Source organism: Delphinus delphis, chromosome 2 (assembly GCF_949987515.2).
Source record: "Delphinus delphis chromosome 2, mDelDel1.2, whole genome shotgun sequence".
Classification (NCBI taxonomy): Eukaryota; Metazoa; Chordata; class Mammalia; order Artiodactyla; family Delphinidae; genus Delphinus; species Delphinus delphis.
The window spans coordinates 22141305-22165123 of NC_082684.1; the positions used below are offsets into that span (position 1 = coordinate 22141305).

Here is a 23819-nt window from a genome sequence, read left to right on the forward strand (position 1 = left end):
GGACTATTTCAGACCCTTGTCTCTCACAGTTTTTATCACTAATAAACTACTGATTACAGTCTAGGATTTGGTCATGTGATACACCATGTTAAGTTGTTGTGTTTTATACAGAAGTTTCAAGAAGACAATAAAATGCCTGGTAATCCTACCACCTAGATATTCCAACTTAAAAAAAAAAAAAAAAGAGTAATAAGTATTGATGGTAAGAAAGTCAAAAAATACAGAAAAACAAAGTCTCCTATTGCGGGTCCCACCCCAGGGAACACAGTTAATAGTTTGTTATAATTTTTTTTCCAGAAAAATTTTAGCACCTGTACCTACAAATATTATATTATGGGGACCTTTTAAATGTAATTTTTTAAACATAAAGGATTATGCCCCATATTTACTTTCTTTGTGGGTAAGCATCAGTCAGAAAATACCAGGAATAACTTAAGTGACATTAAAACAATTAAAATATCATAGATGAAGAAAATAAGTTTTAAGTTCAATTTCAGTTGTTAAATATTTAGTTAAATCCTAACTAAAAAGCATTATTTGTTCAGCTATTAAATTTCTGAATTCCTGTCATCTTCAGTTACATGAGAGAAGTAGTAAAATAGCCCTGCTTTCATTAGAAGAGAGCTTTTTAGCTAGTGTGTCAACACTAGAAATAGGTTATAGGTGAGGTGTGCCAAGATACTGATTTCCACCCCACCTTCATCCTCCATTGTCCCCAGTGTTTGTTTCAAATATTTCCTGTGAAAAATGGTTGGAAATCAGTGCATTAGGTTACTGATGGAAAGGAACCATAGCTCTGGTCCTCAGACATTATTTTGAGTTTCAGGCTTTTAAAAATTTTTTTTTCAGTTGAACTCATTGTCTTTATATTTTTGTCTTGTTTTATCCTTAATTTTATTAGATTGGATCCTTTGTTAAAGTCTGGTGGGTTTTATTTTTTTAATTGAAGTATAGTTGATATACAATACTATATAGAGTTACAGGTGTACAATATAGTGATTCACAATTTTTATAGGTTATACTCCATTTACAGTTATAAAATAGTGGCTATAATTCCCATGTTGTATGATATATCCTTGTAGCTTATTTTATACCTAATAGTTTGTACCTCTTAGTCTCCTACCCCTATATTGCCCCTCCGCCTCTTCCCTCTCCCCACTGATGACCACTAGTTTGTTCTCTATATCTGATCCTGCTTCTGTTTTGTTATATTCGCTAGTTTGTTGTATTTTTTAGATTCTGCATATAAGTGATATCGTACACTATTTGTCTTTCTCTGTCTGACTTATTTCACTTAACATAATGCCCTCCGAGTCCATCCATTTTGCTGCAGATGGCAAAATTTCATTCTTTATTATGGCTGAGTAATGTTCCATTGTGTATATATGTACCACGTCTTCTTTATCCATTCATCTGTTGATGGACACTTAGGTTGCTTCCACATCTTGACAATTATGAATAATGCTGCTATGAACATTGGGGTGCATGTATCTTTTAGAATTAGTGTTTCTGTTTTTTCGGATATATACCCAGGAGTGGAATTGCTGGGTCATATGGTAGTTCTGAGTTTAGTAAAACCCTTTTTTTTGGAACACATTGCAAAATGTTACTAAAACCAATTGATTTAATAAATTCTGTATTTATCTCTAATCTGTGATGTAACTTTCCTAGCTCCTTCTATTATATTTTAATGATCATAATGATTTTTATACTTTTCTCATTAAGCTTCGAGATCTGTTCACCCAGCTTGATATGGACCAGCTTTTGGGACCTGAGTGGGACCTTTACCTCATGACCATCATCGCATTGCTGTTGGGGACAGTTATCGCTTACAGGCAGAGGCAGCACCAGGACATGCCTGTCCCCAGGCCTCCCGGGCCACGGCCAGCACCACCACAGCAGGAGGGGCCGCCCGAGCAGCAGCCACCACAGTGACCCACGGCGGCCAGCCTTGACCAGTGACAAACAAGGAAATCGTTTACCAAGAACACTTGCATTTGATTTAGGACTTTGGATCAGTGGCCACCTCCTGGAAGAGGCACAAGGAAGCATTGAATTCCTAAAGCTGCTTAGAATCTGATGCCTTTATTTTCAGGGATAAGTAACTCTTACCTAAACTGAGTTGAATGTCCGTTTCAGTGCCGTATGGAATAACAACTCTCAGTGGCTCCCCTGCCCCCCCTTTTTTTTTCCTGGAAACATGTGAGACACTCAAGGTAATGTCTGCTGTGTCCAGCTATCTTTCTTGGGTCCTTTTGGTCATTCTTTCAATGTGCATTAGTTCTGTCAACCATCTTTAAGGTCTCATGCGTCGACACTAAAAACTGATCGATGTAAAAAGGAAAACCCAGTTAGTTGCAGATTTAACCTTAACATGTTTGAAAGTCTGAAAATAGAACTGCCTTTTAAGTTAAAAAAAAAAAAAGTCTTCAAAGTGTTTCAGAACTGCGATAACCGAGGAACTTTTACCAGGCCACATGCAAGTATACATATTCAGCATATTTATTACTTTAAAAGGCAAGGTTGGGAGGTTTCTTACTGTTGGTGATTGTCATACTTTATACCATACTTCTCTCCTTCAAAGACTGAAAGGCCATGTTAAAGAGTTTTATGTGAACTTCATTTCCTTGGAATGGAATATATAGAAAACATTGTGAACTGACTTCTTGAGCTAACACGTGAACTTGCCCCAAATTACTCAATGTAATTTGCTTGCTTGTTTTGAGTATACAGAGCCTTTATCTGGAAGCCAGAGGATGGACTAAAGGGGAGAGATTAGAAAACAATATTGAAGAACTCTGAGTGGGGTACCAGGATCACAGACACACTTTCCCAAAAGTTGAAGCATTTGTTACCAGGATTTATTTTACTTTGCATTTCTTATTGCAAAAGAACAGACCACCCTCCTGAATTTTTAAAATATGAAATATTGTTGCCAGGCTATGGCATACAGTGACTACCATTACAATACTAACACTCAGAGAATCTGAGATGCATTAAAATCAGTGGTTGAGGAAAGCCAAAGCCTGTTTGTACTGTTCAGGGAGATTTTTATTTCTGCAGTTTGATGTTACAGTAGAAGATCAACCACTTGCTTAGCTTTCGTATTCACCACCCTCCCACTGTTAACATCAGGAAAATCAAGGCTATTACACTTCAGAATTGTCTGGTTAAGTACTACAGAAAACAACAACGACAGCAACAACAAAGAAAACAGAGAAGGTCACATACCACAAATGAAAAAATTAAAACTTCAACCAAATTGTATTCCTTTTTGTTGTCGGATGGCAGCGTTCACCAGCCTGTATCTGGTCTGAGGCTCTCTTAGTGTGTGAGCAGGCTTTCTGTGCCTGCTGACCTCATCTGTTTATATTAATCTTTATACTCTTTTTCCATAACCCCTTATCTGCCAGAAAACTTGAAGAGTTGTAAGACTTTGGTTTTTGAAGTAGAGATTGTATTTAGAACTAGAGTGAATTAGTCTGTAATGAACATGAAGGCTCTAAATGTGAAGTAGTGTGCTTTTTTGGTGTTTAGAGTATTATGAGAAACCTGGTAAGCAAACTTTCCTCCTAGATAATTGCTTCTAATAGGAAGAGGTGATGACAGCGAGAACCATATGTATAAATGCAGATCTGAAAGGTAAGAAATTTTACCCTCAGAAGTGTCATGTTGCTTTGGGCAGCTCATGTAAATATTAAGACTTGTTTGATCTCTTACATTAGAGATTTGAGTACAGTCGGTACAGTATGTTGGTGTCTTCACCCCTGCCCGTTCTCCCCCAATCTTCAAAATAAGTATGATCCACAGTAGCAGCCACGCTTCATTTCGAAGGAACTGTTTTAATTTATTTAAAACTTGAACAACTAAACTTCCGTATTTTTCTACCATCCACCTAATTTTTCCTTTAGCAGCATTCTTATCTCTATCTTTACTTCCCTCTGTTAGTACTTTGAAAAAACATTTCTTAAAGCAGTGTGCACTACCCAGAGGCAGGTGGGAAAGCGTGGTCTTGTTCTCCAGGCAATAACTTCCCGGTAGTGTACCACTAGCCATGTCCTTTTTATTAATCTCCCAAATAGATCTTTTTCTTGGCTTTTGTCCACCTCCTGTTTTACCCTGGGTCATTTGCTACTGGAAATTTGAATGGTAAATTTAAAATAACTTCGTTCCTATGGCTTCATTTAAAGACTGTCTCAAAATACTTTGTTCCCTTTTTCATTCTGTACAAGAGACATGATACCTAAGCAAATAGGAACTGGGTTTGGTGTTTCTCCTAAAATAATGCTCAATACCTACCTAATCAAATGGCATCCATTTGAATAAAATGACAGTAACTAAAGCTAGTTAATGTCAGTGACATTAAACTAACTCCAGGATTCAGGAGTTTTAATGTTAGAATTTAGAGCTAGCAGAGTACGGCTTCATTTCTCCGTGGTAGCCCTTCTCTCCCGATCCCTTTTATAGTCTGTCTTCCTGCCTTCCAAGGTGATGACAATAGTACTCTACTTAGCTTCTATTCTCTTGTGCATTTGGTTTCTTGGTTAGTCAACTGTTCCAGAGTCTTGAGACTATCTGTTTTGCTTTTTGTTTTATGTTAACAAAGGTAGCATTGGGGTTTGGGACTTCGTTTGTTTTTTTTTTCCTTTTTGTTTTTGGAGCTTTTGTTTCTGTATTCTGGGTAAGGCTTATCTTATTTTTGGTTAATATCCAATGGCACAGAAAAATTAAACCAAAAGGTTTCTTTTTTTCCGAATTCATTGTTATTTAGCATTTACATGAACTTGTGAGTCATTAATCTTAATACTGTTGAGGATGTGTTACCCTTTGCATATAAGGTTATTTTGTGCATATAAGGTTAATTTGTGAGAGTTTTACTGCTAAGCCATTTTATCTCTGTACCATTGGGAAGTTGTAGAAACTTCTGCTGGTGATCTGGCCATGATCTGTTGCTTTATTTAATTAAGGAGCTGCTGTTGCCTCCAGGAAACTTAAGTATTTTGTATAAGCTTTTTTTTTCTCCCTTTCTTTGCTCCTCATGTTTGTTCTTCAAACCAGTGTTTGGAAGTATGCATGCAAGCCTATAAATGAAGACCACAGCTCTTCATGTGTGTAGCATGTGTATTATATTGTCTAGCTACATCTGCAGAAAACCTTTTTCAGAGGTTTGGACTAACATTTCACATGCACATTTCAAAACAAAAAGTGCTTCAGAGAAATAGCCCCTTTACCTACCAAGAAGAGCAACGTGGGCTACATTTGTCCCAATAACAGGTAGTGTTTGTTTTGAAAGTGAATTTAATTATGTTATACAATATTATGACTACAACTGTGCAAGAAATAAAGCAGAAGAAACTTCTATTTTCACGAAAATACTTTTCATTAGTCATTGCTCTCAAATGTAAATGAAAATACAAAATTTCTGAATATCATATTGTCACAGGCACTACCTGATTTTTAAATGTGTAGTAGTCCTCGAAAAGAAGCTACATTTCTCCTTCCACTTGGTATTTCAAGAGAATTGAAAATATTCCAAGTAAAAATGATTTGTATTTTTAAAGTGACTATTTGCACAAGTAAAAACCTGATGTGCGCGTGAGAAGGATGTCTCGGTTGTGTGCAGGGAGTCACCTCTCATGCACCGGCTTTCCTGTTTGGAATAACAAGATGACACTATTCTCTTTGATTAAAAAAAAAATCATAATACTGATACGATCAAGGTGTAACCACTATCAATATTTAGGAGACGTTTTAAAAGACCGTAAGCTGGCATTGGAAAGAGCACCATGGTAGACTTTTTGTAAATTTATTTTGTATTTAATTAAATTCAATATAAAGGCTGGTGAAGTGTAATATAATTGTGTAAACAAATCCTGTTAATAGAGAGATGTACAGATTCGTTTTGTACTGTATCTTGAAACCTGTGAAATAAAGATTCCACCTCTGGTTATCCTGTATGCTATAACGTACCATGGCCAGGCACCTCTCCAGGCAGACTTTTTTTAAAACCTGAATCATTCAATTTTTTCATGAACCATTTTGGAAATTCAGAAACTTCTAGAAAGCATTGATGAGGGGCAGTTTGAATCCATCTTACATTTACTTTTAACTATTGAAATTCAGATTTCTATAAGTTGAATTTTATCCTGCAGAATATGAATTTGCTAAGACATGTTTCCCTTTTTAAATCTCAGATCTTTGACCTGAATCAGCCTGTGATATATAGTATGCGTATTCACTTTTATCCTGATTATGGTAAAACTTAGCTAAAGTTTGTTTATGCATTGTCTTTTCCCAGAAAGTTTTTAGGAGGGCTTACAGAGCTACATAACCATGCAACGTGACGAAATTTACTTAGGATAAGTAAGTAAAGGGGAAACAAAGGAGAAAACAGTATTAAATCAGGAGTGAACTTTGTACACAAAATGCATGTTAGAACCAGGCTACAAATCTGGCCCTAACTTCCTAGCAGCCAACTCAAAAGAAATCGAGCTAAAATGTTCATCTTAGAAGCATCAGATCCTTGAAAAAGTTTGGATGATGCAGATTGTGGCAAGTGGAGAAATTGGGTCTCAAATTTTACTTCTGGGAGCATAGTCAGCCACCCAAGATGACTTTGACCTTGACTAAAATAAAAGTTTTGAGGAAGTTGGACATCGGAGCTATAACATCAGCAGTTTGATCATTCAACCTGGAGTTGGGTGTGATGCCTATTTACCAGTTAGCCCCTTTCTGACAAGTCATTAAAATGAGTCCTTGGTCTTCACTGGATGCAACTTGATGAGAAACAGCTTCTCCCTTTTACCTTTATGACACTAATTTGGATTGGCTACACTAACCTTGAAATTTGCTTATACTGTGTCACGACATATACATAAATATATGCAAGTAAAAAATTAGAAAGTTTCTGTAGTAGAAACTACAAAAAAAAACAGAAGGAAGATTTTTTTACTTTTTGGATATTTTCCAAATACTTGAAGAGTCAAGTGAAAAATAAAATGAGCTTTACGATCTACCAGTTCAAAAGGAGATGCTTCTGCATTAATGGATCTTGTATATTTCTTCCCATGTCATTTCCACCACTACTTAGAAAGCCATCAGATTGAACAACCTTGAGCAAAAACTCTGGTTTTCCTAGTGGCCAAATGTTTTCAGTCTGGATTAATTTATTTTAAACATGACCTAGTGTTAATGCTGAATTGTGTATTAAGTCCCACTTACAAAAACCCCACGTGATTTTTTTCTTATGTAAGTTGAGTCGAATATGGTCAGTTAATTGACTTGAGAACATTCATATAAATATTTTCTGGTTTTGCTCAGTCCAGTTTCCTTTTGCCCTCTCTCTACCTCCCAACAGAACTCTTATTTAGCCTCTCAGGATTGAAAAGAATTTCTCATAAGTCTTCTAAGTATTAGATATGAGATTTAAGTATCCTAAACAAGGATTCTGACTTTGAAGTTGTCACTGAGTTTTACATGATTCAAGATTTAAATGTGAACAACGGAAGCCTCCATTCTTGGAAACATTTATTTCAAGATGTGAAAGCACAGCTGTGAGTTTCAGAGTTTGTGCATCTGGGTTTCCCCACTCTTCACCCATGCATTGCCTAAATTTTTTTTTCCTTAGGAAAATTTGATTAATTGGCTCTTTTTGTTCTAAATGAAAACAAATAGAAACTAATCCCGATTGTGCAAGAGAGGAGGGGGAGGAAGTAGAGGGAATCATCCAGCTGGTCTTGTTTCCCTTGTACTAGTAAAGAATTTTCTTGAATTTTCTTCAACCTATACAGATGCTATTTGCTTTTGCATACTATTTGGACAATGTTCTTTGGCTGGTAGCATCTTACACGATGCATGGAAATTTACTGCCAGGACAGAGGTGAGAACAGCACACTGGTTTCCCTATAGTCCCTATTTTGACTCTAGATGAAATAAATGCTGTAAATGGAACTGTCCACACTGGAGCTGTGAACAACAGCCTTTATTATTTCAAAGGCAAGGAAAAAAGTAATTGAAGAAGCCTTAGATGTGTTAATTGGTATTTATATTTCATCACTCATTTAAGGCTTAAAAGTAATTAAAACTGCATAACTAATGCTTTTTGTACTCAAGTTCACTAAACCAAAGAAGGAACCTATTAGGTCTCACCGGGCACAGTGAACTAAGCTAGGAACTGGACATTTATACCTTAAAGCAGTGAAGTAGAAGAAAGGCCTGTGAACTGGGATGAAACCCCAGCCTTAGCTACAGAAAAACTACACTGCATCCCAGTAGACCTATTGCCACTAAGGAAAGGGGCTTTTTAATTACGAGTCACTATTCCAGTGCCAGAGTCATGATGGCAAATTGGACAGATGCACAGGGATGGACCTATACACAACCTCCATGGCCTATAGCTGGGTCTTGCATTCCCGACAGGTTCTCCCGTTAACCCTCCTGAGTTGCCTAATCCCTTCATAAAAGCGATCAGGGATCAGTCCTGCCCCCAGTGAATGGCGCTGAAATGCAAAGGAAGAAAGGAAGGATGCTATAGCAAGGGGAGAAAAGCTCTGGACTGGGCTCTAGTCCTCACGGTGAGTGGATGGTCTTGGGCAAACCGCTCATTTTATCAAGAGGCTGCTTGCACTGGATGGTCATTAAGGTCTTGCCAGCCCTCAGAGGTTTTAAATGCCAAAAGCAATTGAGTAGACTTTTTTTTCAATAACCAGCTAGCCTGAGAGAACCTCGCAGTTGGCACTCCGTTTGGAGTTTTGGAAAACTTAGATCACCGTGAAGTCCATCTGGATGTAGGTGTACTTCCTGTTCTGATATCAGATGCCCTAAATATCAAACCTGGGTTTGAGCAAACTGCAATTTTTCTTTGGTGACCTTATATCCCTTTAAGGCTAAAAGCTTTAGGAAGTGGAGGCTGTCTTCCTGTGAAGAGACTTGAGAAGGAGAGCAGAGTATTACAAGGGGGAGTCCAATGGATTATGAGGCCTTGAGCCTTGTAATCTGTTACAGGGTTTATGCCTTGAAGGGCTTCTTTCTTTATAGGATATTGATTAATTCTGGGAAGAAGTTTTGAAGGATCTATTTGAATCTTGATGGGAGGTGGACTGCAAAATTTGCCCATATCAGTTGGAGATTTTGCCCACAAGGAGTGTGGTAGCTGATTCAATAGGGACAAATTATCTGTGTTTCCAGAATCAGTCTAGTAGCATCAGAGATGGAGCAAGGGTCCAGAGATGTCAAAGGGTCATTGAGTTCACTGGTTGGCTGCTTTGATGGCTATTATCAAGTTCTAGAATTATTTTATCCTTTTGGGAGAAAGAAATGCCAGCATGATACTTCCCTAACAAATCTCAGTGTAGTAAATGGATAGGGGTAGAGAAACTAAGGAGAAAAGGCTGTGTACCTCTCAAAGGGCCTAAACGAAAGAGAATAGCTTTAGAGACTGAAACCTCTTAAGGTTCATTAGAGATCCCCAGTATTTGAACTAGGTTTTTGTTGTTGGGTTTTTGTTTTTTTTTTTTGCCACGCCATGCAGCTTGTGGGATCTTAATTCTCTGACCAGGGATTGAACCCGGGGCCACGGCAGTGAAAGTGCTGAGTCCTAATCACTGGACTGCCAGGGAATTCCCTGAACCATTTTAGTACTCCAAGGAGGGGGCTGCTTTATAGTAGTGGGGTTGAAAAGTAATCCATGTTGGAAAAGAAGTAAAACTGTCACTGTTTGCAGATGACACTACACATAGAAAATCCTAAAGATGCTATCAGAAAACTACTAGAGCTCATCAATGAATCTTGTAAAGTTGCAGGATACAAAATTAATGCATAGAAATCTCTTGCATTCCTATACACTAACAACAAAAGATCAGAAAGAGAAATTAAGGAAATGATCCCATATAGTAGTGGGGCTGAGCACCGAGAGTGTGGCTCCAGTGTCAGGACTGGAAAAACTTCATTCCCAATCAGGGGAAATGTTTCTTCAATCTGATTAAGAGGGAGGATTGGGAAGAGTTCCTGTAGTTCTGTGGAGCCCCGTCACTGAGAATCGGGAGGATGTCACAAATGCTAGTGAACGGGCTGAAGGTGCCTAAGTACTTAAATTTGTAACAATCTCTTTTCCAATGTTCTGGCTCTTTGCAATAATAGCAAAAGCTTAGGAGGCTTTCGGTTTCATTTAGGAGCCTTCATTTGTTGGAGATGAAGATTAAGAATTCTGTCAGTCTCCCTTTCAGGTGGGAGAGTGGGAGAGAGCTGGTTTGGCAGAGTAATAACCAAGTCTAGAGTAGACATCGTTTCCCATTCCATCTTGGTCCTTTTTACTAGAAGGGAAAGATCCTGGTTCAGCCCATTAATAAAGTTAGAGTTAAAAGCTACCAGGATGGAATCAGCATCTGAAGGAAGACTAGAATTTTCTTTAAAAATAATGCAAAGCCGATTGTTCCCTGGTGGCGCAGTGGTTGAGAGTCTGCCTGACAATGCAGGGGACACGGGTTTGAGCCCTGGTCCGGGAGGATCCCACATGCCACGGAGCAACTAAGTCCGTGGGCCACAACTACTGAGCCTGCACTCTGGAGCCCGCGAGCCACAACTACTGAAGCCAGCACGCCTAGAGCCCGTGCTCCGCAGCAGGAGAGGCCACCGCAATGAGAAGCCCACGCGCCCCAGTGAAGATCCAACGCAGCCCAAAATTAATTAATTAATTAATTAAAATACAAATGCAAAGCCAATTGTAATAATCATGAACAATGTTCAGATTTTTTTGTGCAAGACTGAATTTTGTTCCAATCCACAGGCTTTGGAAAAGCCCTATGAATTGCTCGATGAAGTCACCTAGGGATTGCCCGAGCCTGATCACGTAAGTTAGTAGGCTGGTCTCCTGGTTGTAATTCTAGAGACCTTTCAGGATGTTCCCAATTAGCAGTTGTCATCTAATGCTGGGCCTGGCCTTCACTGACAAGCCTATGAACTAGCTGGTATATAAGTCAGAAAAACCAGGTTGATAAGTTTGAATGGCTATATTAAATTCCTCAGCAAACCTGTGAGGATTTCCGCTACTTTGGGAAAATCTTTGACTATGGCTCACAGCTCAGCTTTAGTCCAGGGAATATAGAAATTAGAGGTTTAACCTCTGGATCCTCAGAAGTCTTCATTTTAAAGGGAAAGGTTCTGATACGTTCAGAGGAAAAGGGATCAGGCAGAGTTTTGGAGAAACAGGAAAGTTTGGCAAGAGAATTAGTATGGGGAACCTGAGGGTCTAGAGGGGGGAAGGCAGCGTAGGAAGGGCGGAGGAAGATGGACCAGAGGTGGAACCAAGGAAGAGCCTGAGGCTTCGGGAGCCATCTTATCTTTCTTTAAGTCCGTTTGCCCCAGTTAATCTTAAAATCTCATTTTGCGGAGAGGCAATTTTAGGCTCCTGATAACACTTGGGAAGTCTCAAAATACCAATCAAAATATGTGCTCTACTGAGTTCCGGAAATTTTAGAGCTATTGTGGTCTAGTTTGTTTTTAAGAAATTTAAGTTTGGGGATGTCAGAAGTTCCCCATAATGGCCATTGTTATTTTAAATTGCCTTTGGTCAGGTTGGTCCATTTAGTTAGAAATGCACGTGAGGATAAACTGTGGATTTTTTAAACATAAAATCAGCCAGAGTTCCTGGGGTCAGGGGCACCCTCAAAATATTTAGGTAACTGGGATCCCATTTCTCAGAGGTTTTTCTCTAGAATAAGTTTCAAACAGCTTAAACAGCTCAAATAACTCAATTCAAACAGCTTAAACAGTTCAAGTATCTCAAACATCTTGCAGCTTGAATAGCTTGCAGGCCTAATACCAGCCAGTTCTAAGGAACAGGTTGGTCCCAGAGGAACCAGGCCAAAGGTTTTCCAGCCCGTTGCCATAGAACAGCCCCTGTTTCACAGGATGGGGCTGACACTTCTCAGCCAGTTTCTGTTGAAACCATCTGATCTCAAAATCAGACCGAAGTGCCAATGAGTATTTGCATACAAAACCAGGCCTTAACCAGAAAGGACTAAACCTTAAAACAGATCCCGAATAAAGCCTGGAGAGCTTCAAACACAAAGGGGGCAGAAACTCACATCCAGGAGAAAGAAAGACCTTCAAATTCCAAGGTTGGCAAGAAAAGCAGTGAGCACAATGGGCTCCATTGTGGGTACCACACCTGTTTGCTCACCAGCCCTGGGGCCATATGGTCTTCAGGGGTCTTCTCTGGTCCCCATATGGGCCACCAAAATGTTAACCTAAAACAAATAGACTGCCAGTTATTTCTGCAGCAAAAATGGGTTTATTTGGGATCAGGAGAGAGTTGTAATTTGGGGTCTGCAACCATGGCAAGGCAAGTGCAAGTCCCCTGAACAGGGAGGGGAGGAGAGCTCTCCTACAGAGGGGAAAAGGAAGTCGGGGAGGCTATAGTAAACATAGAGTCCATCGTTTTTTCATTGGCAAAATCCTTGCCAGGAAAGAAGTCTTTCTTCTTCGCACTGGGCTCCCCTGTTGTTTCAGGCCATGAGAGCATCCCCTTCTGGTCTCCTATTTAATTGAGGCTTCGGTTTATTAACTTTTTACAAAGGCATGAAGACCACCTAGAGCACACCAATGTTGGCTCAACTCTGCTCCACCATGTCTAGGGCCTCTGCTGGGCTGGCTTGAGAAGCCACATGGCTGGGGCCTAAGCCTTTTCCTGTTTGACGTGTTCCAGGGCCAGAAAATCCAAGACAGCTCCTTCAACTCATGTCTGGTGCCTGGGCTGAGATGCCCAAAGCAGCTGGGCACTCGCCCTCTCAGGGTCCATAAAATTGCCCCAAAGTAAGAATTATAAGAGCCCTGGTGTTGCTGCAAGGCTTCTTGGGACCTGGCCTTGGGAGCCCCAGACGTCATCTGCACTGCCCTCTACGAGTCACCAAGTCACTTAGGCCGGCCCAGATTCAAGTGGTGTGGGCAGAGGAAGCCTTCTGGTGGAGGATAGGCATAGGTAGACTGGGAGGGAAGGAACCAACAGTGTCCATCTTGGAGACAGGCTGCCACAGTCACATTTCGTTTTCCTTCATGACATCAGCAACCTTAGAAGTTAATAAACAGCCCATTGGTTATGAAAATCATCAGTGTTTGACTTGCTTCTAGATAACTCCTCCGTATACAACTCGTGCTATAAATTGTGAGAATCCAAGGGCGACACAATGAATCAGACATCAGCCCCATCCTCAAGGACTTCATTAAAAAATGGCCTCAGGCTTCCCTGGTGACGCAGTGGTTGAGAGTCCGCCTGCCGATGCAGGGGACACGGGTTCGTGCCCCGGTCCAGGGGGATCCTACATGCCGCGGAGCGGCTGGGCCCGTGAGCCATGGCCGCTGAGCCTGCGCGTCTGGAGCCTGTGCTCCACAACAGGAGAGGCCACAACAGTGAGAGGCCTACGTACCACAAAAAAAAAAAAAAAATGGCCTCAACAAAAAAAGAAAAGAATTTAAAATGGACTCCAGGAGCTTTTTTTTTAATTAATTAATTTATTCATTTATTTAATTTTTGGCTGCATTGGGTCTTCGCTGCTGCACACAGGTTTTCTCTAGTTGCTGAGAACGGAGGCTACTCTTTGTTGTGGTGCACGGGCTTCTCACTGTGGTGGCTTCTCTTGTTGCGGAGCACGGGCTCTAGGCGCGCGGGCTTCAGTAGTTGTGGCACATGAGCTCAGCAGTGGTGGCTCACGGGCTCTAGAGTGCAGGCTCAGTAGTTGTGGTGCACGGGCTTAGTTGCTCCGCGGCATGTGGGATCTTCCTGGACCAGGGCTCGAACCCGTGTCCCCTGCATTGGCAGGCAGATTCTTAACCATTGTGCCACCAAGGAAGCCCCTCCAGGAGATTTTGAAGACCAAAGCTGTCTCCATGATTTCAGTGCTTCTAAGTTAACCCCAACTGCGCCAGCCCAATCTGTCTATAAATTTAGAACAAGACCTCCCTCATCCATTTACCTGAAACAGCTGAGCTAGTGAAAAGATTAATTAGAGCTAATGGAGGATTATGTGCGTGTGCTGCATTCATCATACCGGCTTTGTTCAAGTCTCCAAACTGCCTTCCTGCCTCCCCTCTGCCCCTTGGCCCCGCCCACTTTCCTCCTATCTCTGCTCAGACTTGCCTGTCCCTGCATTAAATCAGGTGCACCTGTTAGGCAGCCCTCGGTATTTTTCCTTTATAGCACTTCTTATCATTGATTATTTACACTATTTGTTTAATCTTGGTCTCCCTGTTTGTAAATCCCTGGAGGACAGACACCATTTCTGTCCTATTCACCGGTGTACACCCAGAGCTTGGCATGATGCCTGACACACCCGTCGATTTGATTGATGTTTGAATTAGTGGATGGACTTAAAAGCAACATTATAAAAACAGTTAAGATCCAGAGTCAGCTCTTGAGAAAACCTACCTAAATGCAGAGGTACTTGACGGGTTTGTTACTGTGTGATATACCCGCTTGGTGTAAGATTTCCGTGATCTCCCTGACCTATTGTTCCCATCACCACGCAGGGAGGGGAAATCCCTGCTGGGAAACAGCTCTAAGGCGAACAAGAGGAAAGTACATCTGGAAGTCGCTTTCGTGCGTGGCCCACGGAGGGCCCGCGAATAACAACTCCCACCCCACAGAGGAGCGGCTGTTCCCCAGAAACAGGGGCAGGAGAGCTCTACACCAGAGGCAGCTCACGGAAGTGACAAAGCCCTTTGCAGATTGAAAAGCAGGAAACATTAGTACATAAGCCACCACTGAAAAGAAACCAAGAAAAGCTCTGAGTGGCAGTTCCACTCAGTACTGCCTGGATGCTTATTATGTCCATGACCCTGTGCCAGGAAGGAGAAGCACTCAGACTGCAGGGGGCCGGGCGGTGAGGATGCCTGGACGGCTGGTGCTATATCAAAGTGTCCGCGTGTATGCAGTTACCCGGGAAACGGGCCTTTCCACTCAAATCTTTCTTCATCCGATAGATGGATGCCGTCATGAAAACACTGTGATGAAAAACTGGCAAAGAATATAGCTAGGGGATTCACTTACGGTTTTTGCAGAAGTCTTTCCAAGTAATATTGTTACGAAAAACTGACGACTAAGAAGTTTTCAAATATCTCTTTATGACTGAAAGTGCCTCGCTCCTTTCTTGGGATATCGACGGGAGAGATACCTGGCCATTTTCATTCTATTTCCTTCCTGCAGGTAGCCTCCCTCGATTAGTTTTCTTTGCGTAAAGGGCCCGGCAGGACCCAGGAGAACCCTAATCCACACGCAGGCATCTCCTCCGACTCTGCCTGGCATCACTTCTCTCGAGGGTGGGCGGTAAATTGTACTGGGTTATAATATAGACGCTCCAAGTTATGTTTGTTGTTGTTTCATTTCTATCATATGTCTCACCTAGCTAACCATTTTGGATCTGTGAATAGTTTCCTCTGAAAAGTAACTTTGTAGTTACCGCACGTTCCCACAGGTTCCACTAGGGGGCGCCAAATGGCTACATCTGAGGGAAGATGAAGGAGAAAAAAGTCTTTTCTGGGAATAGGCCAGATCTGAGAGGGGTCTGCTCCCTGGATTTCCACAATAACATCATTGTAACTGCTAGAAGCATCACAAAACTTTAATAAGTACACTGGACCAGCAGTGTGAGTTCTGAAATGCACACCAAGCTTTCTTGTGTCACTGACACGATGTCCCCTGCCACCTCAAATATTTTAGTCATTGTAGGGGGTCCAATGGTGGCGCCCCCAAAGACATTTTCATGTCTTAACCCTGGCACCTGTGAATGTGGCTTTGTCTGGAAAAAGTTAAGGATCTCGAGATGAGATATTCTGGATTATAGGGGCAGGCCCTAAATCCAACGACAGCTGTCCTTGTAAGAGAAAGGCAGAGGGAAATTTGACTCAGACAGAAGGAGGGAAGACACAGAGAAGAGTCCCTGTGAGGATGCAGCCACAAGCCAACGAACACCTGGTGCCGACAGAGGCTGGAAGAGACAAGGAAGGATTCTCCCCCAGAGCCTCTGGAGGGAGCACCCCTTGATTTTGGACCTTGGACCCCAGGACTGTGAGAGAGTAAATTTCTGTTGTTTTAAACCACCAAGTTGTGTTCATTTGTTACAACAGTCCTAGAAAATGAATACAGTCAGCCTATACCACACATTCTCAAAGGGGCTTATATGGCCCCCAAGGAAGAGAAAATTGGTTTTTAGAGGGGGGCAGGGAATTCCTGAAAAAATCTTAGATACTGCAATGATTTATCACCCTCCAAAGGACCACAGTACATAAATAGATATGCAGGATATCTGTGGTACTAAACTTTTATTCGCGGAGGGGCAGGGAGGGAAAAGACAACCAAGGAAAAAACAAAATCTAAACAATGTTCCTTATGGGAATAGCCTTTTTTTTTTAAGCTGAGAATCGCTGCCCTACACTTATGCTGCATACACATCAGTGCTACCTTTAAATTTTAAGATGACATGAGGAAAAATTAAGATGTAACAAAAAAGACAGAAGTAAAATACAAGTGGAAACGATGAAATTTTTTTCCTCAGAGAAATGCATTTTAGACTCCTCCCTCTTTTCTATCTCCATAAGTACAAAGAACCTGTGGGCTGGGCACACAATATACCAATAAATATTCAAGCTCACTGCTCTTAAGAGACACACAGCCTAGAGAGGGGATGGACCAGGCCACACTTACAACCCAATGGCTGAAGGGGATGGTGGAGGGGAGGCCAGGTGGGGCGCAAAAGGGGACCCCACCCCTCCCGGCTGGGGAAGGAAGGTAGTAGTCAGGGCGGACTTCCTGAAATAGGAGTTAGAGTACATGGGACAAGTTGGACTCAGCCAGGAAAGGAGAGGCAGGGGCTGGAGGCAGAGAGAATAACCCCATATGAAAACAGACGTTTCCTCCGCGCTCTGTCTCAGGTCGTCCAGCCTCTTCATTTCTGCTGTTATCATGTTGCTTAAGATCTTCCAGTCCCATCAGTAGCAGTCTCCATGCCATTTCTGCACCCATCCCCCGCGATCTCCTGTACCCCAAACTAATCTTCCCTAAACAATCTGCAACAAACATGATCAAGAACCCTCCATGGCTCCCCATTACAGGCTAAAGCCTTCCCCAAGCTTGCTGCCCTGGAGTCCCACAACCTGGCGCTTCTTTCTTCTTCTCTACCTCTCTCCCATCTAGTGAGTCCTGCGTTTCCCCAGACACTGTCACACTTGAGCTAAAAATTTGATCGCGTTGACAGTAACAAAAAGGCTATTTCTTTGGCTCCAGCTCCACCCTTTCTGTGAGAACCTTGGACCATCTCAAATTCCTTCCAGTTAGTTCCTAGAGTCCCCAGGCAGGCTCAGAAGTGGCCTTAGGATCCTCTGCTAACTAGAGTAACATCACCCGTGGGTGAGATTTCTTCTGTGTGACATGGGCCCCTGCGCCGACGAGCCTTGAGGTGCCCCGGTGGAGAATGTGTCCCTCTGCCCCGTCCCAAAGCAGCATCCCCGTAGCCAGTGCGCCCCCACTGGAGAGAAAGTTTCCTGGAGCAGCACCGTCGCCTCACCACGGCCCCGCAACTCCTGCAGGAAGCCGTGTCATAGGAACACACACTGAGGTCCAGACCCAACGGCTCTTCTTAAACTTGTCCTCTCGTCCATCTCTAGCCTGTTGTCTTTGGGACATATACTTTGACTGCTAACTCACAGTGCATTCTTTCCTCTGAAGATCCTGAGACAAGGCTGATTCTCAGTAAATACAGTTTAGGTTCTCAAACTGAGGCCCCCTCGCATCCATATATCTGGTTCTTGGGGCACACTGAAAGTGTTCCTTGACCCTCCAACCCAGTCATTTTTCCAGCCTCCAAAATCATGGTGTTTATCATCTGGGCCTCTATTTAGCATCATCAATGCTGCCTCTGTGCACTGCTGGTACATAGTGTTCGTTTGTCTGTCTGTCTGTTTGTTTAAAACACTGAGAGAGGAGGACAGAGGTGGTCTAACAGCAACCTGACAAGTCATCCTGTCTCCCGGGTTGTTGAGTGCAAAGACCTGAGAAACAAAGATCTGCCCCCGTAGGTCCATCCATGAGATGCTTCCCCAGACCTCCTGGTCTCTCGTCTTGCAGTCTTGTTCTTCCACACCCATGAGAAGCAGAGAGAAGCAGGCACTTGATGTGGGACACGGATGGTGTGCATAGGAAGAGTCTCTACTGCAGAAATGAGCCACGGGAATATCTGCTGTATACAGTGATCCTATTTCTCCAACAAGAGTCTCCAGTGTTTCTTTAGTTTGCATTTCTTCTGTGAGTGAGGTTTGATTATCCTCCGTGTACGAGAAGTCACATGCAGTTCTTTTTCTGTGAACTGATAGTCATGTTGTTTGCTCACTCTTCCTATCAGATTGTTGATTCTTATTGATGTCAATGAGCTTTTATGCATTAAGGAAATTAACCTCTTTCTGTAAAAGGAATGGCTGTGCTCTCCCAGTCTGATGTGTGTTTGACTGTGGTCTTGGTGGTTTTGGTCATGCGTAATTTTTTGTGATGTAGTCAAATTTGTCATTTTCCTTTATGGCTACAAGACTTTTTTTGTTTTTATTTATTTATTTATTTTTCTTTTGAAATGTACATTTCCAACAAGAAAGAAAGGATATCTTAGAAAATACAAAAACTGATTAGGGCTGGACCCAGACATCTGAGTGCCCTGGGGAGGCTAACAAGCTAATAGTTTAAATATTTGTTCGAATTCCCTTACAGAACAGGGTGGAAGGTGAGGAGGCAGAGCAGCTGCCCTGAGCAGTTCAGCTCTGGCCCTGAACATGCATACCTCCCACAGGAAACAAAAGTTCCATGTTAACGAGACCCAATTCCTGGAAGGCAGCTGGCAGCTGGCAGCCAGCAGGGCTTCTGGAGCAGCCCCGTGGTCCTGCCCCTTTCCCCAGACACACCTGAAGCAGCCCTTTGCCAATCACATCTGTACTTTTCCTGAGAGGAACTCTTGTAAATGCAGTTTTCTTCATCTGGTTGAATTTCAAGGGTGGTTCTGGCATTTCAGTGACATTTTCTTGTCCTTTGTGGCCTGAGGGATCTGCCTAGCCGGCCAAAACCTCCACCCTGGCTCTGTCCTGGTGAATGATGAGAACAGACAAAGGAAGCGGGCTCAGCCCCAGGAAGTCCAGGCAGGGTTGGCAATCTTTTGAAGGAAGAAAACAAGTCTGATGGGCAGTGTGAAAGGAAGCAGCTGGGTGTGGTGAGGGACCTGGCCTCCTTGTCCCCTGTGAGCCACAGAAAGGGATTCCAAAAGCGACAGGGAGCTATGCAAGCCCCATAGGTCTTCAGGGATAAAACACTTGTGTGTTAACCAACCCTGAGCCAGAAAAGGACCCCTACTAATTTTATTTTTTTAATTTGAGGGCTTTTTAAAAAAGTTGCAACTTTATTGAGGTATCATTGCCATATGAAATATTTAAAGATATTTAAAGTGTATATCATGATGATTTGTTATACGTACACAAGGGGCAAAGGATTGCCCCCCACCGAGTTACTTAGCACACACATCATCTCACAAATTTATCTTTTTTTTTCCGGACGGGGTGTGGGGTAGTGGTGGAGGGCATGTGGGTTCTACTCTCTTAGAAAATGCTTTACTCCCTCATGCCTCTTGTCCTTAAAGATTGTCAACTGTAATTATTTACATTCAAGGGAGGTTAAGAATAATAATGAAGAAGAATAATGATGGTTTAGAATAACCATCATTGCTGGGAGTTTCCTGGTACTCTAGTGGTTAGAATTCGGTGCTTTCACTGCCATGTCCAGGGTTCAATCCCTGGTCAGGGAACTGAGATCCCGCAAGCCACGTGACACGGCCAAAACATAAATAAATAAAAATAAACCATCATTGCTGCCAAACGAGTAAATGAGTGGGGAGGAGGGAATGGACTTTTATTGAGTGAAGACGTTTGTGAGGGTTTTTAAAAATGTAGATAGAGGCTCTAAAATCAAGAGAAAACTTTGTTAATATTTCAAGCATTTCTGAGTAAGTCAAGAAAAAGGCAAGGTTGTCACTGGAAGGCTACGTTCACTCATTCAACCCCTGTCCTAGGTCACACAGGACAGCAGAGTCTGAGGGAGGCTCCCAGGGTCCCCATGCTCCTGGTAAGACGCCCACTATCACCCCACCAGAAGCCGGAGTCTCAAGACCACAAGCCCTGGGGGATCTCCGACAGTCACCCTTTCCTCTTGCTTCCAGCATCCCGACTTTGCTCCGACATTAATGTGCACATTTCCAGGGGATGTGCCAGGTCTGAGCCAGTCTTGCATCCTGTATCCTGTTGACAGTGGGGATTGAACTAATGCAGTGTTAGAGTTTCTCCACTTTTTTTCATTGCTGGCTTCCTAAGGAATCATTTTAGGTATTTTTTCCCTAATTGCACACTCCTGCCCTCATGCAATTTTAATACCACTGATACAGTCATCCCTTGGTATCTACGCGGCATTGGTTCCAGGACCCACCACTGATACCAAAATTTGTGGATGCTCAAGTCTTTCACGGCCCACCCTCCGTATCCGACTGTATAATGAATATGTGTTTATGTGCTGTATGTATTGCTGTGTTTTATAAATAAGAAGAGAAAGATTTCTTTGCCTCTGCCAAGAACCCATTTTCAACCACTTTTGAAGGCTATATGATTCTCACTGAGAATGCACAGCGGAAGGGATTTCAACACTGTTGATAATCATAGCAGAAGACTGGAAATCACCTGATATTCATCAGTAGGGATTATGCTACACCCAAAGAATATGATGCTATGTAGACACGCACACACACACCCAAAGGAGTCCTTCTATGTACTACTATAAGATCTCCAAAACATATTGAGTAAAAAAAATGCAAGGATCGGAACATTAACAAAATGGTGTCATGCTTTTAAAAGCAGAGAGGAAGATACGTATCTGTATGTGCCTAAATTATGACAGAAAATATATATGTTGCACTAGTGACACTGGTGGGCTTAAAGGGAAGAAAACTGAGTGACAGAGATGGGGGATAAACTTTTGACTGTGTACCCTGAACCATGTCATTGTGTTGCCTGTTCAAAGGTTAAATTAAGAGTAAAAAAATCTGACTGTAAAGTTAGTGTTTATGCTTTTTGGTGTATCTTCTTAAAATATTGGTGCTAGTCAAATCAGTCATGTTTCACTTTCATATCACCAACTGAAGGAGTCTTTCGTTAGCAGGATTTAAGCACCTGAGAGACGAGCGAGTGGCTTCTGCCTCCATGTTCTGTTTCTACAACATTGGACTGAGGTTTTATCACCACAGGGTTTTCCATAACACCTCCATGATTGGAAGAAAATTCTGGTGGACCTCGAAAATGGAACTTCCCGGACTCCCCTTTTTCGTCTCACTACTCAAGCACTCAGGTAACTCCCGCATAGCTGTGGGTTGATTACCCGCACTGTGGTTTCTGTAATGCCTTTTCACACCTGCCACAGTAACTTCTGTCCTTGGGCAAAGTGTCCTTGTCCAGTCTGGTGAATACCCTGTGGCCAAAACTTCCCCCAAACATTCCTGCCTTTAATGACTCATTTTCTGGAAATGGAGAAGCATAAGTCAATAAGGAGCCCTTTACATATTCAGTTTCCTGGGTCCTTCCCTTTCTATCATTAAGGTTGTTACCCAGTTGGATGATGCTTCATTAAGCTCTTGTCTATATTTAGTCATCAGGTTGCCACCAACAAGTATTCAATGAGGACTCATGGACTCAGCACTGGTTCCACTCCTGATAGAACCCGTGGCTTTAGTCCAAAAGTCACTGCCAGGGCATTCTGGTGATGATTAACTTGCACTGAATCATCAACAAAAATAAAAAACCACGGAGGATCACTGACATACTTTTCATCAGGTGTGGAAGCACTGTGAGAATAGTAGCATGTTCACAACAGTTAGCAGTCAACAGTGGTGATGTCATTGTTCTGATAATTATATTTTCACCATTAGTTCATCAATATTCAATTTTTCAATGCTTACAAATATGACCTTCAGAGATAACTCAGTGCTGCCACCTTAGGTTTTGTTAAAGGACTCTGGTTGATGCCGAGAGTGGGGATGAAATCTGAAGATCTGTGGGTGAAGGATGGGATGTGGCCCTTCCTGTTGAGGTGCTGGGGTCAGTGGGCTTTGTGGTGGGTCATGAGCATAGGGCTGATAAGAAGGGAGGGATCATAGTGGTGTTGAGGGCCTAGAGTTAGAGGGGCAGCAGACTTCTGTGGGTCTCTCTTGGGTGATGGAGGACCCAGTCACCCAGGCCAGCCTGCTGCAGTCATGATTAATGACTGAAGGGCTTTCGATGTGGGGCTTCAGCACCAGGAGGCTGAACTTCTAGTCTTCCAGCTTGAACAGGCACCAGTTTGAGGCTGTTTCACTTTCTTCACGAAGGGCCTCTCTACATCCTCACCTAACAGCTGGTGCTCCAAACATTTAGAGATTACCAAACTGTAGTCAAACTTCTTCTGAAGACAATTTTGTTCAATAACTGGGGTCTGGCTAATAAATGATGATACATTCTTATATGAGACATGTGAGACTACTAAGAAGCAAGACATTTTGCATAAGAACTACTGGAGATATCATATATCTAAAATGAATACTTATACCTCAATTTTGATCAAATTAGTTGTTGGTCGTCATTTTGCCTTCCAGGGAAAAAGAGCTAGCTGTACATTTAGCAAGTGAAAGTCTTCCATTCCTTTGATGCTTATGAGAACTTGTTCAAATTTCCAAAGTGAAGCAGAATTAAATTAAAATGTATATATTATCTTTTAGATTTATTCTGGAAATAATAAAAAAAAGGAATTTATCATGAGGGTATGGGGTAAGTCTCAGAATCACACAAAAGCGGAAGTTGCAGGCAGCTCTAGTAGTCCAGCTGATTGAAACTGTTAGCACAACTGTTGGAGATGATTCACATCTCTAAGCTGACCCCTCAGCCAGGATAGGGCAGGGCACTTGATTGACAGCCTCACTAAGGCTGGGTAGTTTGGGGGAGAAAGAGAAAAGGATCACTGTATACGGTGATGGATATTAACTAGGCATATTGTGGTAATCATTTCACAATATATACAAATGTCGAATCACTATTTTGTACACCTGAAACATATACAATGTTATTTCAACTCTACCTCAATTAAGAAAAAGACACCTGAAGCAGAACCTAAACTAGGATCGGTTTGCGACTCTCCCTCAGACAGGCTGAGATGCAAGAATCTCCTGCAGTGATTTCCAGCTTTTTCTCAGTATGATTTTTTTTTTTTAATTTCAAGGACCTCCATGTAATTCTCATACTTTTGTGTACAAATACAGTTAATGAACAAGGGATGCACAAATGCATTTACCTGAAGCTTGCAAAAACTCTAATTTCCACCAGGAGGCATCAGTGCACATGTTTTTAACCAGAGTACAAAATGGAAAACTGTTTAGGTTAGACTGACCATGTGACTTCTAATAATTCAACTAATTTGTTGACAGTTCTCCATGCACCATTAATGTAAGGATGGACTTTAACTGTGTTGGAGACATCTGTGGGATAAAAGAAAAGACATGATTCTAGTTCTGCCTTTCTGTTTGTTGGCTGTGTGATCTTGGCAAATTATTAACCTCAAACTGAAATAACCCACACCCTGTCTTCCTCATAAAGTTGTTCTGAAGAGAAAATGTCTTTAACGTAAAGTATCATTCAGCTTAATCCTCTGCAAAACTCTCACCTCTCTCTCCACCGCGCTTCTTTGTGAGCAGTTAACAATAACAGATATTAAGTGCTCCTTTAGGGACAAA

The 23819-nt window shown here is 42.1% G+C and overlaps 1 protein-coding gene across 1 annotated transcript in view; it reads left to right on the forward strand.

Annotated features, from left to right (window-relative positions):
• The window catches only part of SEL1L (SEL1L adaptor subunit of SYVN1 ubiquitin ligase), a 56784-nt gene extending 50834 nt beyond the window's left edge, over positions 1–5950 (forward strand). The window contains exon 21 of the mRNA XM_060004101.1: positions 1726–5950. Coding sequence (XP_059860084.1) covers positions 1726–1935 — 210 coding nt within the window. The 3' untranslated portion in view covers positions 1936–5950. The remainder of the gene's footprint in view (positions 1–1725) is intronic.
• Positions 5951–23819: the final 17869 nt, after the last annotated feature.